This window comes from Glossina fuscipes, unplaced genomic scaffold (genome assembly GCF_014805625.2).
Source record: "Glossina fuscipes isolate IAEA_lab_2018 unplaced genomic scaffold, Yale_Gfus_2 1, whole genome shotgun sequence".
NCBI classification, from domain to species: Eukaryota; Metazoa; Arthropoda; class Insecta; order Diptera; family Glossinidae; genus Glossina; species Glossina fuscipes.
The window spans coordinates 11,795,433-11,814,298 of NW_023998415.1; the positions used below are offsets into that span (position 1 = coordinate 11,795,433).

Below are 18,866 nucleotides of genomic sequence, written 5' to 3' on the forward strand. Positions count from 1 at the left end.
TTTTTTTTTTTTTTTTTTTTTTTTTTTTTTTTTTTTTTTGTTTGTTGAGTACGAATAGAGGAAGAGCTTCGCCTTATAGGTCAGCATATTCATTAGCTTGAAAAGGGAATGATTGATTTTAAGTTAGATCCTTGATGAAAAAGTTATAAATCTACTGGTTTTTTATAGATTTGTGCCGAAGTACAAGAACTCTACAGGCATAAGAAAATGTGTCCAGAGTTATGCCATTTAAAGTGGCAGCTGTTTGCTGCATTAATGCAGAAACGAGAATTCAAGAAATGAGAGGCAATGTTTCAAATTTGGACAAACTATTACAAAAGCAGTGCCATTGAAGAACCAAATTTATGGCGATGAGCGAACGTTCTATAGCAAAGTCCGCGAAAGGTCATACACTCGCTTTAAGGGCTGTCGTGATAACGTAAATGAAAATTGACATATTGGACAACCCAAATTTATGATAAACGAAAAGCCAGCCAACCAACCAATCATTTGGATCGCTCACTTGGCCGATAGATCCAAAAGACCTTGCAATGTTCCCTGGGAAATGATTTGTGTTATTCGTTTAGCTTAGCGCCGTATGATGGCTGTCGATTTGGGCAAATGCGTTTGCTGATAAGGGGAAAGCGCTACGCGAATTGTAGGCGATTCACTGTAGGCTTGCACTGCTTCAATATTAAAAGTGCAAGTAAAGATGATATCTTTTTCCAAATCAGGCACCCATCTATAGGTGACGCTATTAGAATACGTTACTTTGGAAAGTATCCTGTTTTCCTAGGCACTCGCATTCTATTTCATAAAAAGCTTCTTCTCTGTGTGTCCGTCTCTGTAAAAATTGATATAAATAATATTCGAGAGAAAAGGTCAGGGCAGAAAGTTTGAGAAACACAAAAAGACGAAATATGAGATTACGAGAATGAGAACGAGAACGATGAGTTCCAACACTGCCCTTTAATTGACCTACCAGCAATTCATACCATTTTCAAAGTTCTTATGTAAATCTCACGCTTTTCGATAACAGTAAGTAATAGTTTAGTTATTACGTTAACAAGCGCTTTGTTCGTTGGAATGCAAATTGCTTTAATGTTGCCTCACTGGATTGTTTCAGGGATGAAATGATGTCGCATATTGTTGTGAGTAATTCGCCTATGATGTAATGGCTGATTGCTTAATAAGTTTTCGTTTCGATTGTCATTAAATAATTTTTTAGCTAACAATTTACTAATGATGTCCCTTATAAAATTTCTTCTATGAATTAATTCGGAAATAGTTACGCATTTAAATTTTATTTGCAATATTCTCAGATAACGAATGCCTTTCCATAAACAAATGCATCCTTCCGTAATCGATTCATTTCTCTCCCGCTTATGTCAAGGCCAAATCAAGACTTCGCTGGCCATTACATATCAGAGAAGTCTCTTCGGGTCGATCCAACGTTGAATAGGCTGCTTACTAGGTGTACCAAATTTTGGTCGACTACTCACCCTGAGATGCATTAATAGTTGTAATTGTAGTTGTGTAGTGTAGTGGAACCATCCGTGCCGCGACCTAAAAAATATATTGAAGTCGCGCATGCGCCTGGCTCATCAGCTTTAGGATCCTCCTGAATCTCTCGCCTTCTTAGGTTCGGTGCGCAATGCACTTTTCGGCGTTGTAAAGTTTTCGTTATATACCTGTTGTCTGAGTCGCATGGACTTTTCCGTCATCTCTTCACAGAATCGCAGAATTTTACACAATTTTTAGCTGACCATTGCCCAGCACTCAGCTGGCAATGGTTTGCTGATTTTTTCTCTGAGCGTTGCGATACTAGCCTTTTGATATTACTTCTAGGTATGCTATTGTCGTTCGATATCTGAACGTCGCGATATCTTTATCAGATTGACGTTATTGTGCTCCCCCCAGCTCATTCAAGGTTTGAAGGTCCTCATGCATTGACTTTTCAAATATTCAAATGCATATTCGGCGAATGCATAGATTTTTGGTTGAAATATTGGGCAAGTTGGTCGCCGCCGTAGGGCCTTTTCAAATTTCATATATACCAGCCCTATTTTGCAGTTTCAAGACGTCAGCATACTATCTTTGTATTGTTACTTTAGATTCAATAGGATGACCCATCCCGGTTTTTTCGGAATAGTCACTCGAAATCGATGAGCCAACATCGACTTTGCGGCCCATTGGTCGTGTACTATCACAAAAGGTTCGTCTATGCAGTGCTCTAACACTTTCACACGACTCTTGAGATTACCCGGCTTGATGCATTAATGCATTGAGAATATTTTGTATTACGATATATTTTTGGCACTTTTCGTCTCCAGTTTTCGAACATATTTTCTTGGCTTAAGCTTTTCATATTTTTGAAAATTTATCTCGTGCCAATTTTGCTGGAACTCTATCTAAATTCCTAGGCAACACTTAAGTGGACCCAAGCCTTTCATTTTGAATCTTTCAATAATTGGATATGCAGACTTCTATCGCTATATATGGTTATAGTCTGTGATTTTTTTAGTTATTTTTGAAGATATGATAGGTGATGATGATACCAGTAAAGAGCGCAAGTGAATTATAGCCCTTCGAATTGATCAGTAGACAAGGTGTCATCTTCCACCATGACAATGACAAACCGCACACATATTCTCGGACTCGGACTCAGCAGAATTGAAAGGATTTGACTGTAAACTTTTTGATACAACTATCGTGCAGACCGAATCTTTTTATTTCCGTTTCGAAAGCTGTAAGGCTTTCGGCTTTATTAAGAACTCGACCGCGCTTGAGATTTGAATCCACGACCATTGAGCTGCTAGTCGAGACTCTTGCCTGCTCGGCCACTCAGGCGGATATTTTTTTTTATTTTTATTTAAAACCAGGTACAAACACTACACCGGCCCAATGCGCACTATTAAATCCCCTACATTACCCTACAGTTATGTAAGTAACGGCTTTTTAAAATAGGAGGAACGATGGAACTATTAATTCGGTCCGAAACATTTCCAATAGCTTTGTCCTTTAGCCAAAAGACGTCTGTATACCAATTCTTATTAAAATATCTTGAAAATTGCGACCTGTGAGCGATGTGAATAGCATGAATAGATCTATCAGTTATGGTGCACTGGTATATTAAGATTCTACGCATGTGTACAACACCCAGAAAAACTTAAAATATACTCACCTATTATTCTACGATCGATTCAGAATCGCTTGCACTGTCTTTCTGTCCATTTGCCCGACTTGTATTCTTGTGTTCCATCTATAGGTTGCAATTTTTCAAATATCCGGCGTGTCTTGAGGCAAGGACAATTGCTATTAAAAATGATTTGGATCGAATCGTTTTTTCAACCGCTTTCTATATAACGCGTTATTTTGAAAAGCCGTTAAGCGAAATGGTTTAAGGTATAAAATGGAAGGGCCCCAGCCTCCTTTAATGTTTTTACTTCTTTTTCTAATAAATTCTAATATGCTATGCAATTATGTAATTTCGACTAATAATTTAATAAAGAATACTAAACACATATATCAATATTGATAGGATTAAAAAACAACAACAATAACAACAAAAAATCACGTGAATAGCAAAATTGATTAAATCGTTTTTATCGTTCTGCTCGTTTGCTGAGATCAAGATTTCAGTACAATTTCTTCCCATCAATCTTATCCAACTATTATAGAACAGATTGAGGATCCGTTCATAACGTCCGCAAAAGCCATAAACACAAAAATGAAAATTCTTTTCATAAAATTAGACGTTACAGTCTACGATTGCCTATGAGTTGTCCCACTAAAGATATGATTTGACATATTTGCAGATGAATCTGTATCTCTGATGTATCTTTAGCTTAACGGCAGACCCCGTGCATATATATTGTAAATTATGTAAATATGTATGCCTACGTACGCTAAAAGATTCATTCCAAGGCGAATATGAGTTGTTTTGTTTTCTTCTTTTCAATTATTTAAATATCGATCATTTGTAGACCGATCATATCGATTCATAAAACTTGACTTTGTATCGACCTATATGGAATGACAATTTTAGTAACAGACCGCTAACAAAGAAAGTCGTTTTTTCTTAGTATCGTTACCGCGAATTTACTTTGAGAATCCTACGCGCCAAAAATTCATAAATAGATGTAGGCATCCCATCCACATCTACTAAAAGGCTGAAAGGGATATTTTTTTGCAATGAAAATTCGCCAACATAAACACATCAGCAATAAAACTGATTCGGTGAAAGCACTCAAGTAGGAAATGCTGGCTCGTGTGGCTTCCTCATCAAACTCTACTCCCTCCGATTACCATTCGTTTAGATCGATGATCCCGGCACTTGTTTACTTTGCACGAAGTCGTGAAAAAAAACGCCTCGATAATTGGTTCGCGGCAAAAGATGAAGATTTTGAAAGGCGTGGCATCTTTTGAATTTAATGTAATTCTTTTTAAAACAAGTAAGACCATTATAGTCGGGCAAGGTCGATTATTAGATAACCTACATCACTTCGCCTGGTACAGTTATTCACTCGTTTTGGCGATAATACACCAAAAATTCCACATTATTTTCATGCAAAGACATAACTTTCACAAAAAACCGCACATTAGAGGATTTCCAAAACATAACTTAACCTAGTCCTGAATTTATCAAAATTAATTTATCTCCTAAAAATGTTATTATTGTTATTTTCCGTCATAAAAAAACTAGAAAAAAAAATGGACAGACATCAGGTGGACAGACGGGCGGAGAAGTTTAGATCGATTCAGAAAATGATTCCGAATCGATTGATATAATAAAAGGAGGATTCTATATTACGTCGTTCGGGATGTTACGTACGTCCGCAGAAACTTAATACACCTTGTACCACAAGCGAGGAAGGGGTGTAAACACATCGTCATTTCATACTTGTATATTAAGTTTCCTTTTCAGTATTAAATTATATACATAATTTTATGGTCTTGAGAATTTAAACATAGAGAGACATTTGGACGAGTGGAGGTAGAAACAGATGAAAGTGATTAAATCAATTCGGAATCTAATGTTAATTAAAAGTTCTATTATGTGCATATTTTGCTGCTGAATTATAATGTCGTCACAGTAGTACCTGTAACTGCGTCACGAGTATAAAGGGAAAGATGACATAGTGAGATACAGATATCCTTTGTGTTATCTTTTAAAAAATTTGCTTATTAAAATTGCACAATCCAGTAAATGTAAGAAAATGGTATGGATCTCGTTGACTAACTGCTTTTATGCTTCCTACGTAAAGCATATAATTAAATTTGTTCGCACATATTTTCATATCCTTCTTTTTCCTGACTGATTATGTTTGCGTTTTAACGAATGCGAGTTCTGATATTTAAAAAGCAAGAGAAATATAGAAGAGCGTAGCATTGTTGCGTGCGTTCTTTTTTTTTATTTTTATTTTTATTTTTTTTGTGAGGTGGAAGACCATCAAAAGGCGCCCATTAGGGCAGTGCGAGACTTTAACCCGCTAAAAACCACCTCTCCTATTCCCTACCCTGTGGCAAGACCGTTTAGGTATACCTTCACAGGGAGGGTAGCCGTTTAGGCACTACTTAAAAGCCTACGATGACGCTCTTCGTGTCTTTGTTTACGCATAATGTTTGCGACGAACATTTCTACCGCCTTCCATATTTTGAGGTCATGCAACATATTTGTCACAAAATTGTCGGGGAGAGGTAACACTCCAATTTCCGTCTGTAGTCTCTGTCGTTCGTTATAGTATTTCGGACAGACAAAGAAAACATGTTCAGCGTCTTCGATGCACTTAAAAAAACATCATAATGGGTCCTGCTCTATTTTAAAACTATTCAGATAGGACCGAAAGCAACCATGGCCGCTAAATACCTGGGTCAAATAAAAGTCGACCTCACCATGTTGCCTATTCACCGAGGGCCGTAAGTCTGGTATGAGTCAATGCGTCCACCTACCCTTACCCGCTCTGCTCCAGCGCTCCTGCCACTCTTCCAACAGACGCTGTTTTACTCGCTGCTTAGCCGCTTCAGCTGGCAGTCTGTGAAATTCGGCTCTATACAGACTTTCTTTACCAAGCAGATCGATTGGCATCATACCAGCGATAACCAGGGCCGCGTTCTCCGGCACCGTCCGATATCCGGCGCACACCCTTAGAGCGCATAGCCTGTATACTTTTTGTTGGTTTCCATCCAACGTTTACCTTTGATCGCTTCTGCTGCGGTATTTGTGATCATTTTTATTGCATCCATTGGGCTTTTCTTTTTCCTGAAGCCGAAATGGAAGTCCGACAGCCCTTTAGATCTCTCCAGTGATGCTTCTAAACGAGTTCGAATAATCTTTTCGTACACCTTGCCTATCGTATCTAATAGACAAATAGGGCGGTATGCATTTGCAACATGCGACGGCTTGTTTGGCTTTGGCAGCAACACCAACGTCTATTGTTTCCACTTATCTGGGAAAATATGTTCTTTCAAACAAGCGTTGAAAGTGCTCGCAAACATAGCAGGCCTTGCCAACATGGCTTGCTTAATAGCGCAATTTGGGATACCATCAGGGCCAGGCGCTTTCTTAACTTTTATTTCTTTTGCGATGGCCGCAATCTCCTCGGGCCCGGATTATTGCGTGCGTGCTTGTGTGTGTGTGTGTGCATGTGTGTGCGTTTTACTAAGTAAGACGCCGGTAGAAAACTTCTTAGGATACTAATTGCCCGTGGCAGCAGCACGCGCTGTACGCCATCCACCTCGTACACACACACAGTTCGTCAATCATTCTAGGTCGCTCAACTATCATTAGGTACTACTTTGCATAGACTGGCTGCACTGAGTGCGCTACCCCTGGAACCTTAATGCGGCCTCCCATGCTTTGCCGCTCCACTTGTCGTTGTTCTTGGCACATCTTTGTCCCAAAGTCGATCGCAGCTGTCCATATTTCGGGATTGTCGACTATACTCCGAAATATCCTGTGGGCACCTCATTTAGGCCGTGACTGCGGTATTCTCTTCGGTATCGGCCCAATTGAGGCGCTGACCTGTTAGATAGTTTCTCACAGAATTCAATCAAAAACAGCGTGAAGTAGCAGTTCACCTAATCATGACGTTTTTCTGTTCACTGTGTGTGTGTGTGTGTGTGTGTGTGTGTTGTAAATGAGCGATAATGTGTGTGGAAGTTTTTATTTTTATTTTCTTTTTGAGATGGAAAAGCATCGAAAGGCTCCTTTGGGCATTCCTTTGAGACCAGTGGAAGCCTGTAAGCCGCTAAAGGCCACTTATGTCGCTATCCCTACCTTTCGGCCAAATCGCTTAGGTATACTTTCACTTAGTCAGCAGCCCCCCTTATTGCTTACTTTCTCCAGTACGCGTCAAGAAACAGTCACAAGATTGTCCGGGAAGAGGAAGCTTTCAAAACTCCGTCTGTAGTCTATGATAATCCGTTTGGTATTTCGGGCATATAAAGAGCACATGCTCAGCTTGCTCTGTAATCTTACAGGTACTATTCGGAGGGCTACATTTGAATTTAAACCCGTGAAGATAACCTCGAAAGCACTCATGATCACTACGTAGTTAGGTCAAATCGAAGTCTACCTCACCATGCTGTCCATGAATCGATTAGTCTGTGTTCGGTATGAGCTTGTGCGTTCACCTTGACTTTTTAGATACACTCCATCGCATCTGGCCTTCAGCGGTCAGTCGGCGTCTTGTCAGCTTTTTGAGTTTGCAATTTTGTTGCCTTTCTCGCACATTTTGTGCTTGCAATGATAACGACCGCGTCATGAAAAATAGTACGCAGCGCTGCAATTATTATCTTTTATATGGAGAAATGTTTCTTGCCTTATCACTCCGAGTTGGTTTGGAGCCCTCGTACGTTGAGCATTAATCGCATGAATGACTTTTCTGCACTCAATTCTTCTTGGCTGACATATCTGAGATGAGGTAGAGATTGGACTAAGGAATTGTGCCTTCTGTGATATTATTTCAACATCACCCACTTCAAGCGTATAACTCCCTTTATCCTATTCGTGGATTTTTTTAGAATCGCTTCGGTTATGTATTTATGTGTGTTTGTGCGTCTGCGCGTGTGCGTTTAGATTATTGTTTATGAACAAACATTTACGCTATGCTGCATAGATTTTTAATAATAAGAATAGCAAGAATAAATGTAAAGTTAAATAAAAAATAATAAATAAAAGTGACGATGACTGTGATGATAACGTTGAAGTTGGAAGATAATGATCCGTTTTGAGAGTACGTGTAATATTGGGCCTTCTTTTCGTACTCTGTTTACGTACGGACTTTTGTTGATATTTATAAAAACTTTCGGTTACAATAGTGTGATGAGTGCCCAGCAATTGGGCAGCGAGCGGATAAAGCAGATAAAGCCCTAATGTTTTTCTATTCTTCTATCTAACGAAAAACCAAGTAGTAAGAGCTAACAGTAACAACAACAAATTTCAAGCCATCTATCTATTGAATAATGTGAGCCACAACATATTAACAACGATAAAAACAAAAACTAGTTCCAAGTCGATTGAATGGAAGTTTATGCGAATGTGTGCTTTGTGCAGTTCAGTGCAATGCATATTTGTATGGAAAAACCACTGAATGTATTGCATGCATATCTTGCTTACTAGTTGTGAGTTGGATAGACACACACATACACACACTTATATATATATATATATATATATGTAAATACATACATAGACAATCATCTAGCACATGGTAGTTGCCATTGTTGTTAGATATGCCGTACGATGTGCGCGCGCGCCCGCGTCGCTGCTTCTAATGCTATTGGCATTGCGCGCTCTATTGCAAATGTGCAATACATGTTGTCGACCCAGCACATAGCTAATGATAATTATAATGATATACTATAGGCATATGGGTATGTATGTAATCTAACATGCAGCACCAATGTAATGTGTGTGCGATGATCATCATTATTACTAACGTTAACGCTAGCTAGTGCTTAGCTAGCTAGATAGCTAGCGAGCTTATGTTCGCTCTGTAACAGAGTCTGGTTGGCGGACGGCGCATTCACTATATATGTATGTATGTATGTATGCATGTATGTATGTATGTATGTATGTATGTATGTATGTACGTATTTAAGTATTAGTTGTTGTCGTTTGGTACATTTTGGCGTTTTGCTGTTTGATTGGGTTGACTGCCTGCCTGGCTGCCTCAGTTGTTGCTGTTTATATTTTTATTTATATATATATATATATATTTTTATTTTTTTTTCGTATTTTTGTTTTTTTTTTTCCTATTTGTTAGTTTTGCACACTCACGTAGTTCAATGTTAACGAACTTGCAGCCGCTCGTCGACTTTCACTTGTAATGAATTTGGCTGTGGTTCGTTAAATGAAGTTAGTTAAATAAGATATATACGTTTGTATACATTAGTACATGTATAAAGGCAACAATAACTACAACAACATTGACTGCAACCGCATTTATGCAATAGAAAGGCAGCGACCAAAAGAAAGAAGAAGAATATATATATATATACATTTATATATTTATATATACATGAAAGTATCATATGGCATGGCATGAGATGAACGGAGAACACCCATCAAACGATATACAATAACTGTATAGTCAAAATTTTTAAATCGAATCGCAATCGAATTTAAGATAATCAATCAATAATTGAAAAATCGATTAGTCAGTCTTTAGTTTCATACTTATTCACTAACTTACTTATACCTATCTGGAGAGATCGGGATACAATAACGCTCCTTATAAAAAATATCTGGAGTTTTTAGATGAATTTGTTTAGTGTGCACTTATTGAACCTTGGATTATTGTCGTCGGTTTTACTATAATTTTAGTTTTATTTCCTCTCTCTCTCTCTCTCTCTCTCTCTGGCACCTGATTCCTTTCTAAGCCTATTGAAGACCTACCTTTTCGAAAATTTTACATCTCTGCATTAATTCATATTCGACAGATAGCTAGACAGAGGTACTCGTCTAAAATGTTTTAACTGAGTTATACTGAGCTGAGAAGAGACGAAGAAGAAGAAGAAGAAGAGTTAAATATTAACGGCGTTGCGAGCAATTTTAACCGATCAGGTTTAGTGTGTTTATTTTGTATGTTTTTGTTTTTGTTGTTTTTTTTTTATTTATTTTTTTTTTTAGTTGATTTCGAATCGAATATCGGTATGCGTTGCAAACGGGACGGAAAAGTTATTACATTCTCCTCTTCACCAGTAATGGTTACAAAAATGCGCACATATTAGAGAATAACCAAATGAAAATGAAAGAAAGAAAAATAATAACACAAACATAATGCAATATGATGATCAAATCGCAACAACAATAACAACTATTACAACGGGGGCTGGAGCAATAGCAACAGCGAAAATAACTTTGAAAAGTGGCAAACTTGCAATTGCTCTTGCTATTGTTGTTGTTGTTGTTGTTGTTGTTGCTGTTATTGTTGTTGCTCTTGCTGTTGTTGCATTTTTTCATTTTATTTATTTATTTATTTTTCTTTTTTTTTTTTCATTATTATTGCCGTTGCTTGTTGTTATTGTTGTTACTTGTTGTTGTTGTTGTTGTTGTTATTTTCATAGTTCAATAACATGTTATGTAAAGTGTTTTCCTTGGTTTATCTGGTTTGAAACGAAACGCGCATTGCAGAGTTTTTCTGTGTACATATTTTTTTTTTTTTTTTTTTTTCATTTATTTGTTTTCTCGGTTTCGGTTTTGAATTTAAGTTCGTGTAACAGTCACTGACTGGCGTGCATGAAAAACCATTTGTGTGTGCCTGTATATGTCTAACTTGCATCTATTGCCTGCTAAAGAGATAGAAACGCGGAAAGGGGGTATTGGTGGTGAGGGGAAATAGGAGCAGGACGGGGGAGGTAGGGCGATGGGGCGATTTGTGTATATGTAGATATACATATATGTTTCGCACTCATCACACTGCACTGTGTGCATTAAGTATTTTTCGTATTTTTTATTTTTTTTATTTTTGTTTTGTTTTTGTTTTTTTAGGTTGTCTTGCATTACGTTGCAATTTTTCACTTTTGTTTTAAAAATGCTCTGCTATCTAATGCTATTTTCTTTTCTTTTTTTTTTTTTCTTTTTTTTGTTTTTATGTATTTATTTAGGGAATTTTTTTGTTTTCTTTTATTTACTTTTCGTTATTTTTCATTTTAATGCCCTTTCGCTGCTGCTGCTGCTGCTGCTGCTGTTTCTGTTTCTGCTCTGGCGTTGGCTTTGGCTGTTAATTTATTAGTTAGTATTTGAAATATGATTACAATAATATTATTATACAGTAGAGAGGCCTTCCATCTGTACCGTCTTGTCTTTTTTTTTTTTTTTTTTTTTCTCCTTAACTCGCTCCATACGCCTTTCTCTCCCTTCGTCAGTCCCCTAGATTTAGTTTTTCATTTCACTTTATCGTTAGAGAGTTTCTTAGAGACAATAGATTATGTGTAAGTTTGTAATTGTTTGTAAATATATGTATATGTATATATATACATTAATAACACACACATATGTATATAGAATGCGTGTGTGTGTGTGTTTGTGTGTGTGTGTGTGTGTGTGTGTGTGTTAGTTTGGTCTGTTTATAATACATTCAGGGCAGATGTTATTTTGATTTTCATGTTATTGAACTTTATTGTGCCTGTTGCTGTTGGTGCTGTTGTTGCAGTTGCTTTTGGTGCTACTAATGGTGATGATAATGATAATGATGATTACCGGAAGAAAGGTATCACTAAATTAAATTTTTTTTTTTTCCTTCTTTTTTTCCTCGATAATGCTCTTTCGTCTTTTCATCTGTTTTTTTTTTTTTTTTTTTTTTTTTCTTCTTTCTTTCTTTATTAACTTTGGCGTATGCTTTACTGAGCGAGCATTCATGTGCTTGTGATTGATTGTTTTAATCAAAGTTAGCGGTTCTGTGCTGCAATTGCGTTTATTCATTATGTAATAGTTCGAAGAATATATTTTTGAGAAGGTTAATTAATCTTCGCAGAGTGCAGTTTCAATTGCGTACCAGAGTAGCGGAGCGCTTTAATACGAGTTGCAAAAAAAAAATAAAAAATAAAAAATTAAAATAAAAATAAAAAGAAAGCATCACAAGCCATAATCTGTGTGCTTATAAAAAAACCACTACCCAATTGTCGCATTTAAATGACAGCTCTTGTCTCTTTGCCCCTCCATCTCTCTCTCTCTCTCTCTCTCTCTCTCTCTCCCACCCACTCTTTACATGACTTTACTGTTGTTTCGCAATTCCTAGAATTTGACTCAGAAATTTCTTCAGCATTCAACGATTCGTTCAGTAGCAAATTATCATAAGAGCATTGATTCCATTATAAATCGTGAGCAGCTGAATGAAACGTATCCGGCCAAATTGTCTATATCTATATTATAGTAAAGTTGTGTCGATGTAGACCTCGTTCGTGCTGATTACTTAGATCATATCTAGACAATGCTTTGTAGATGCACTGCTTCTTTTGTCTTCTATTCTATTTCTTACTAGAGAGAGTGTATTGACCGTAAAATGGGAAAATCTCTCCAAAAATTGTATCGATTCCTCGACATATGTTACCATAGATGCTTTATGTACGTGCTTTCTTGTTTGGATTTAAAGTGTGCTGCTCGCAATTCAAATGAAGTCAAACGAACTGACTTGAATGAACTGAATTGAAATTGACTATGACCACTAGTGCCAAGGAGCTTTCAAGTAAAAATTCTTCAATATAATGCCGAAAACTTATAAATATTTCCTGATACGTTAGCAATTTCTTTAGTAGGGCTTCCAATAGATTGGAAGATATAGGCTTTTGGCGGTCTATTTATTACAGATTGTATCCTTTTAAAACTCGTTTATTGGACGGATTACAATGATTTATTATTTGGAAATAAAATTTATTTCCAAAAAAATTATTGTTTCCCCTCCTCCCCTTCCCATAGTAAGAAAGTATTTCTACTAATCGAATATTCTTTCACATTAACTTTAACTCGGGTCTCCTTCACGAGATTATTATTGGTTTTTAACAAGGCGAAACCAAACGAGAAATCTTCGAAGTTAGGTGTGTGTCTTATGCAAGGATTCACAAATTTGTTCTATATTTTATAAAAATTCTCAAAGTTTTCCTTAACGTGCTATTTAGAACCATGTGGTTGTGTTTTATCTTACAACAACTGCAATAACAAGTGAAAATACGTTAATATATTTATCATTCAATATAGTTATCGGGCGCAAGCAAATGCTCTGGCCTATGCAAGAAAGGCGGCCTAAGATTTTGAGCGAAAATGAAGAACGTTTTGGCTGAAAAGAGGATCAATTTATTTAGATTTTTTTCCTAATAAAAAGTTTGACTTTTCATCTAAAACGATGGGAATGGAACGATGGTCATATGTAATACATTTTTTTAAAAGCAAAGATAATTTTTGACTAATTACGTTTTCTTTCTTCTTTTCAATCTCATTTCAGACTAATTTATTTACAACACCATCTGGTTGCCTTAAAATAATTATTAAAAAAACAAAAAAAAAACAAAAAAAAACAAAAAAAAACAAAAAAAACAAAGCAAATTTTAAATGTTATATATTAGTTAAAGTTGAAATTTTTTATGTAAATAATTTTTAAACCAAAACACAATTAAAATCAAAAATAAAACGAAAAAAATAATTTTTTGGAGAGCGAGAAATTCAACCATTTCTCCATCGAATTGGCTATAAACGTTATAAGGAGAATAATACACACAAAAAAAACAAATATTTAACTGAAATTTATATTAAAAAAAAAAAAAAAAAAAAAAAAATAGGACAAAAGTGTTTGAAATTAATTTAACCGTCTGTCGAAAATAGTGCCTGAAAAATAAATTTTGTAAAATTATTTTAAAAGCAAGCGTTAAACGTTATATTTTGACCAAATCTACAATAATTAGAAGAACAACCAACAACACTACAAAACGTTACCACACAAATATCTATCTATCTTAATTATAAAATAATAACAACAATACACACAAAAACATTGGTTTACAGTCAACGCTGGAAATCGAGCTGAAAAGCCGTTTAATCGAAACGGAAGCAGAAACTCTTTAAGAGTAGTAGTAGTAGTAGTAGTAATAGTAGTTGTAGTAGTAGTAGTGCTCATCGAGAGTAGGTTCGCTTTTTTTTTTTGTTTTTTTGTTTTTTTTGCTTTTTTTTTTTTGTTTTTCGTTTTTCTACTATCACCGGTGACACTAACACGCTGGCACTGGTGAACGAAGTTCTTGGTGGCTTTGCCTTGTCAGCGATGCCATTTATTGATGACGCTCTACTCTGGTGTCCGGATAATGATGGTCGTATTGTAGGTGGCTTGGATATTGCAACGTGTATTCAGGTATAAATTTATACGAATATATATATATGGACAAATGCACACACGCACACACCAATCAATTCAATCCAATCGAATAGATTCATACATACTTAATATTCATTTTAATATCATTTATAATATAAATTTTTTAGGATGGAATTTCTGAAAGTAATGAAAACGCCAGCGAAAATACTCAACTTGCCGAACAATCAACAGAATTGAATGCCCTGGAGCCTTTATGCAACGAATCACCCGATGAATTATTTCGTCAGCTTTCTGAAAGCAATTTCGAAATTGAAAGTCTACTTTCCGATTTAGCTACCGTTGAAGTGAAAGTATGTACAAACGCATGTACACTTTGTATATTTTTGTTTTTTTCGTTTTTTTCGTTTTTTCTTATTTCTATAAACGTCTATATAATTTTAATCTATTGGTTACAGGAAGAGAACAATAATATTAGCGATATTGCCGCAACCGATGTTGTACGTGGTCCAACTGGAAATTTTGTTACGCTTCTTAACAATGCGATCAGCAGCAGTTGTGGTGGGGTAATTAATTCCGCATCGAATACGGTGGCTGCAGCGGCAGCCGCCACCGCAATAAATGTAGTCAATAATGATACAAATATACCGCTGCCGGGTGAAAATTCTGCCGTAGGTTCGGTTGGTCCTACTGCTTTAACATTGGAAACGGCAGCAGCTGTAGCATCCTCAACTCAAGAACAGCAGGCTAGCAGTACAACAACACTAACAGCACCATTTTTAAATAATAATAATAATAATAATAATAATAATAATAGCAACAGTAACAATAACAATAATAATATTAATAATAATAATAATAATAATAATAATAACAATAATAATAGCGAGAACACCGCGCCGTACGACGAAGCGTCAGCACGTTACCTAATTGCTGCTAATCCATTATTAGCAGAAAAGTTAATGTCAAAAACTATAATACTCAGCCACAAAAATGATAAAAACGCAAATTTTAAGGGTAAGTGATTTTTATTTTTACTCAATCTCTTTCTCACATATTCAACAGAGGATTTGTTTTTCTCGGTCAAAAAATAAAAATAATCACCTATGATACGGCTACGGCGAATTCTATTGCGGCAATTCTTATATCACTATATTCCGTTTCCGAATTTTGTGAAATTCATGGGGTTGCTTCAATCGCCTTCGATTTCAGTGAGCTCGAAGTTTACTCCACGGCCTGTATTAAATACTTAGTCAAACTTGAACCCTTACTACTACAGAATCGTAATCTGAATTGATCTAAGCATGTCTGTCCGTCTGATATCTGTCCATGTAAACATGTTACATTCATATTACAAGTCGCAATCCTTGAGGTATTTTAATGAAATTTGATCCTGCGACGTATTTTGATTTGTGGACGAACGCTATTCAGAATGGTTTGGATCGTTCTAATTTTTTGACCACTCCCCATATTACGCCCTATGCTGAAAAGTTGTTATATGGAAAAAAATTGTAATTTTCAAAATTTCTCGGCAAAAGTGGCTAAACAGTAGTAGTATTTTGACATTCTAAATTGATATGAAAACTTTGGACCGGCTGGGGCAATTTTTGAACCGCCTACCCTATAACGAAAACTGTCTCAAATTGGAATGTTCTTATGGATATGTACACATTTTTCGCATACCAAATTTCAAAAAATTTTTAAAAATAGTTCCCATAAGCAGAATTTGAATTTGCTTAGTTTGTTTGAAAGGTATTTTCATATATATTCATGAGATGTCCACAAAAATATTTTACGTTATTTAATTTGGACAGAGTAGGCTTTCAAATCCAACTATATCTTAATTGTTGTATTTACGCAATAATAAAATATATAAATTTGGCCGACAGCTTTGCAAATTAACACAGACTATTACGTTTTTTCTGTGAATAGCATAGAGTATTACGTTTTTTCTGTAAATAGCAGAGAATTTAACGTTGACTTTGCTTGTCTACCGTTAGGTGTAATATTAATGTAATAATTGAGATTGCTTGTACGTCCTGTTAAAATTTCTCTTTAGTTTTATCTTCTTTTTGATGACTAAATATGTTTATATGTTTATATATGTTTTATCAAGTCTAATCAAAGAATAATCTTTCCGTTTTTCTTTGTTTCCTATACTGTATAATGGATTTAAAGTTAAAAAAGGAAAGAAAAGCCACAATATCCTTTATTTTTTTATAAAAGGTTTATTTATTTACTTATATGCTTTATTCACTACCACTGTTGCTTTTGCTGTTAAATTGCCAAATTGTTTGTTTGTAAAGAATTCCAACAGATGTTTCTTATTGATTAGCAGAGTATTTGGAAGAAATTGAGGATTTTTGCCGACTTTTGCAAATTAGCATAGAGTATTACGTTTTTTCTGTAAATAGCATAGAGTATTACGTTTTTTCTGTAAATAGCAGAAACTTTAGCTACTGTTTTGTTTAATTTGATAATAAAATTAAAAACGGCATGTAGTGAGATATAGAAATATAAGTGTATGTACGCATATAACCATATAACCAAACAGTAGGCAGTTCAAGAGTAACTGACTATATAAACAATTGAATTGCTCTGTTAATTGCATAAAAAGTTATTTATATTTTGTTCGTCCATATCATCTTCATTAACCCTACTTACAGTGAACAGTTTGAATATAAATGCCAATCCGGCTCCGACTATTGTCTTTGCTAACTTACTTAAAGGTTATTTTCAATGCTAGTATTTCACGCAAAATCTTACTTTTAATAGAACTTATCATCCTGTCTTTGCTAATACTTGTAGAGTATTTAAAAGACGAACGATCGTTTCAAATTTTATAGTGTGGTTTTAGGCCTACTACTAAAAACATGAATTTTTCATTGCAAATATTAAAGCAAAGCTTTTTTTATTTATTAAATTAAAGCTTTTTCTCGAGTTTAAGCTTTTTATTAAAAAATGGAAAGCTTTTTCGTTCAAAAATTATTAAGTAAAAACAATGTTGAAAGCAAATGTTTACTTAATTGTTTTCTTCTTATTCTTAGTTGGTTTATTTGAAAGCTACGACAGATAAAACCAAAGTAAACGTTAAAGCTTCAATAAATAATTGAAACACAATCCATCCGGCAATAGTTGAAGTAATAAAGTATATGCATATAGATATAGATATAACTACAAAATAGAGATTCGTTGTAAATTTATGTTATTTTCAAATTTTTTCATTGCCTACGTGTTGTGCAAATTGCTTTTGATTTTTGTACATGACCTTTATATGAATAGATGAAACTGCCATCTATATTTCTGCTTGGGTATCGCAAATGTTACGACGCGTAAGCATAAATTCATCCAACCAATTTTTTAATGTTGCAAAAATGCCGGCGGCTTTGCATTTAACAGATTATTCAACTACTGCTTTGCCTATTTAATAGATTATTCCACTACTGCTTTGCCTATTTAACAGATTATTCCACTGCTGCTTTGCCTATTTAACAGATAATTCTGCTGCTGCTTTGCCTTTTAACAGTTTATTCCACTATTCCTTTTTTTAATTTGATAATAAAAAAACCTACTTACCACTTCTTGGCCTTCAATTATTTGCACTGAGGCTAGTTCTGCTCTCAGTTGTTTGATTTGGCGATATGTACTTCTTCTCATTTCGGCTAGTTCTTCCTTTAGCTGTTCGATTTGGCGGGCAAGTGATGCCTCGTTTGAAGTGGTGGGACCGTCGTACATGGGAACTGAAGTACATACTGGGTTTGATAGCCTTGTCCGTGTTGTGGTCTCTCCTAAACTTTCTTCTATGTTCTCGCCTAACTCCTCCTTGATGATTATTGTATGTCCAGTTCCCCGGTACAATTGATTTGTCAGTCTTTCCTCCGCCCTCGTCAATCCCTCGTCGTTCCCTAGCATACAATCTCTCAACTTTGAAATTTCGGCTATTTTTACTAATATTTAAATCCCTTAAGTAACGTCCAATTTCTTTAATTTTTCGTACAACTGTCTGTTCCGTTACTAACCGTCCCGTTGTCTCCGGCAGCTTATCTGCCAGTCTCTTGCATTCTACTATGGAAGTCCTACCTCGTTTAACTGACCAAAAATTTCGATTGCCATGTTGGCCATATATACTGAAATTAAATAAATTAAAACAATAAATAATAATAAATACATATAAAATATATATATGTAATAATTATAGAATCTGAAAATGTTTAAAAAACAAAATAAATCAACTAACTATTTATATAGTTTTTCATGCTAAATAAATTTTTTTTTTCCCAAATGATTTTCACTTTCGTCAAGCATATGCATAAAGATTTATACAATATCCAACAACTATTTCATTAAAATAGTCCTCAGCTAACTCACCTTGAGAGTGCGAGACCTTTTCCAAGAGATAGAGTGAACTTATTTATAAATTTTTTGCATTTATTTTTTCCGCCTTTTCTTTTATTTTGCAAAAGTTAATGTTTTTTTTGTTTTTCTGGTATGTTGAATGGAGATGGACTAAGCCAATAGATTTGTGGCCAAAAGTTAATGTTGATATTTTTTTTATATTACCTGCTATTCTTGTTTTATTTACTT

At 35.2% G+C, this 18,866-nt stretch overlaps 2 protein-coding genes and 1 long non-coding RNA gene across 3 annotated transcripts in view; 2 read left to right on the forward strand and 1 right to left on the reverse strand.

Moving 5' to 3' along the window:
- Positions 1 to 13,497, forward strand: part of LOC119631523 — a 16,790-nt gene extending 3,293 nt beyond the window's left edge. Inside the window, exon 2 of the long non-coding RNA XR_005246669.1 lies at positions 13,425 to 13,497. This is a non-coding gene — a long non-coding RNA (uncharacterized LOC119631523). The remainder of the gene's footprint in view (positions 1 to 13,424) is intronic.
- The window catches only part of LOC119631521, a 26,339-nt gene extending 7,584 nt beyond the window's left edge, over positions 1 to 18,755 (reverse strand). The window contains exons 1-2 of the mRNA XM_038023822.1: positions 18,651 to 18,755; positions 17,859 to 18,409 (exon numbers count right to left, since the gene is read on the reverse strand). Coding sequence (XP_037879750.1) covers positions 17,859 to 18,194 — 336 coding nt within the window. The 5' untranslated portion in view covers positions 18,195 to 18,409; positions 18,651 to 18,755. The remainder of the gene's footprint in view (positions 1 to 17,858; positions 18,410 to 18,650) is intronic.
- The window catches only part of LOC119631520 (ecdysone-induced protein 74EF), an 85,114-nt gene continuing 79,801 nt past the window's right edge, over positions 13,554 to 18,866 (forward strand). The window contains exons 1-3 of the mRNA XM_038023821.1: positions 13,554 to 14,321; positions 14,453 to 14,635; positions 14,741 to 15,299. Coding sequence (XP_037879749.1) covers positions 14,235 to 14,321; positions 14,453 to 14,635; positions 14,741 to 15,299 — 829 coding nt within the window. The 5' untranslated portion in view covers positions 13,554 to 14,234. The remainder of the gene's footprint in view (positions 14,322 to 14,452; positions 14,636 to 14,740; positions 15,300 to 18,866) is intronic.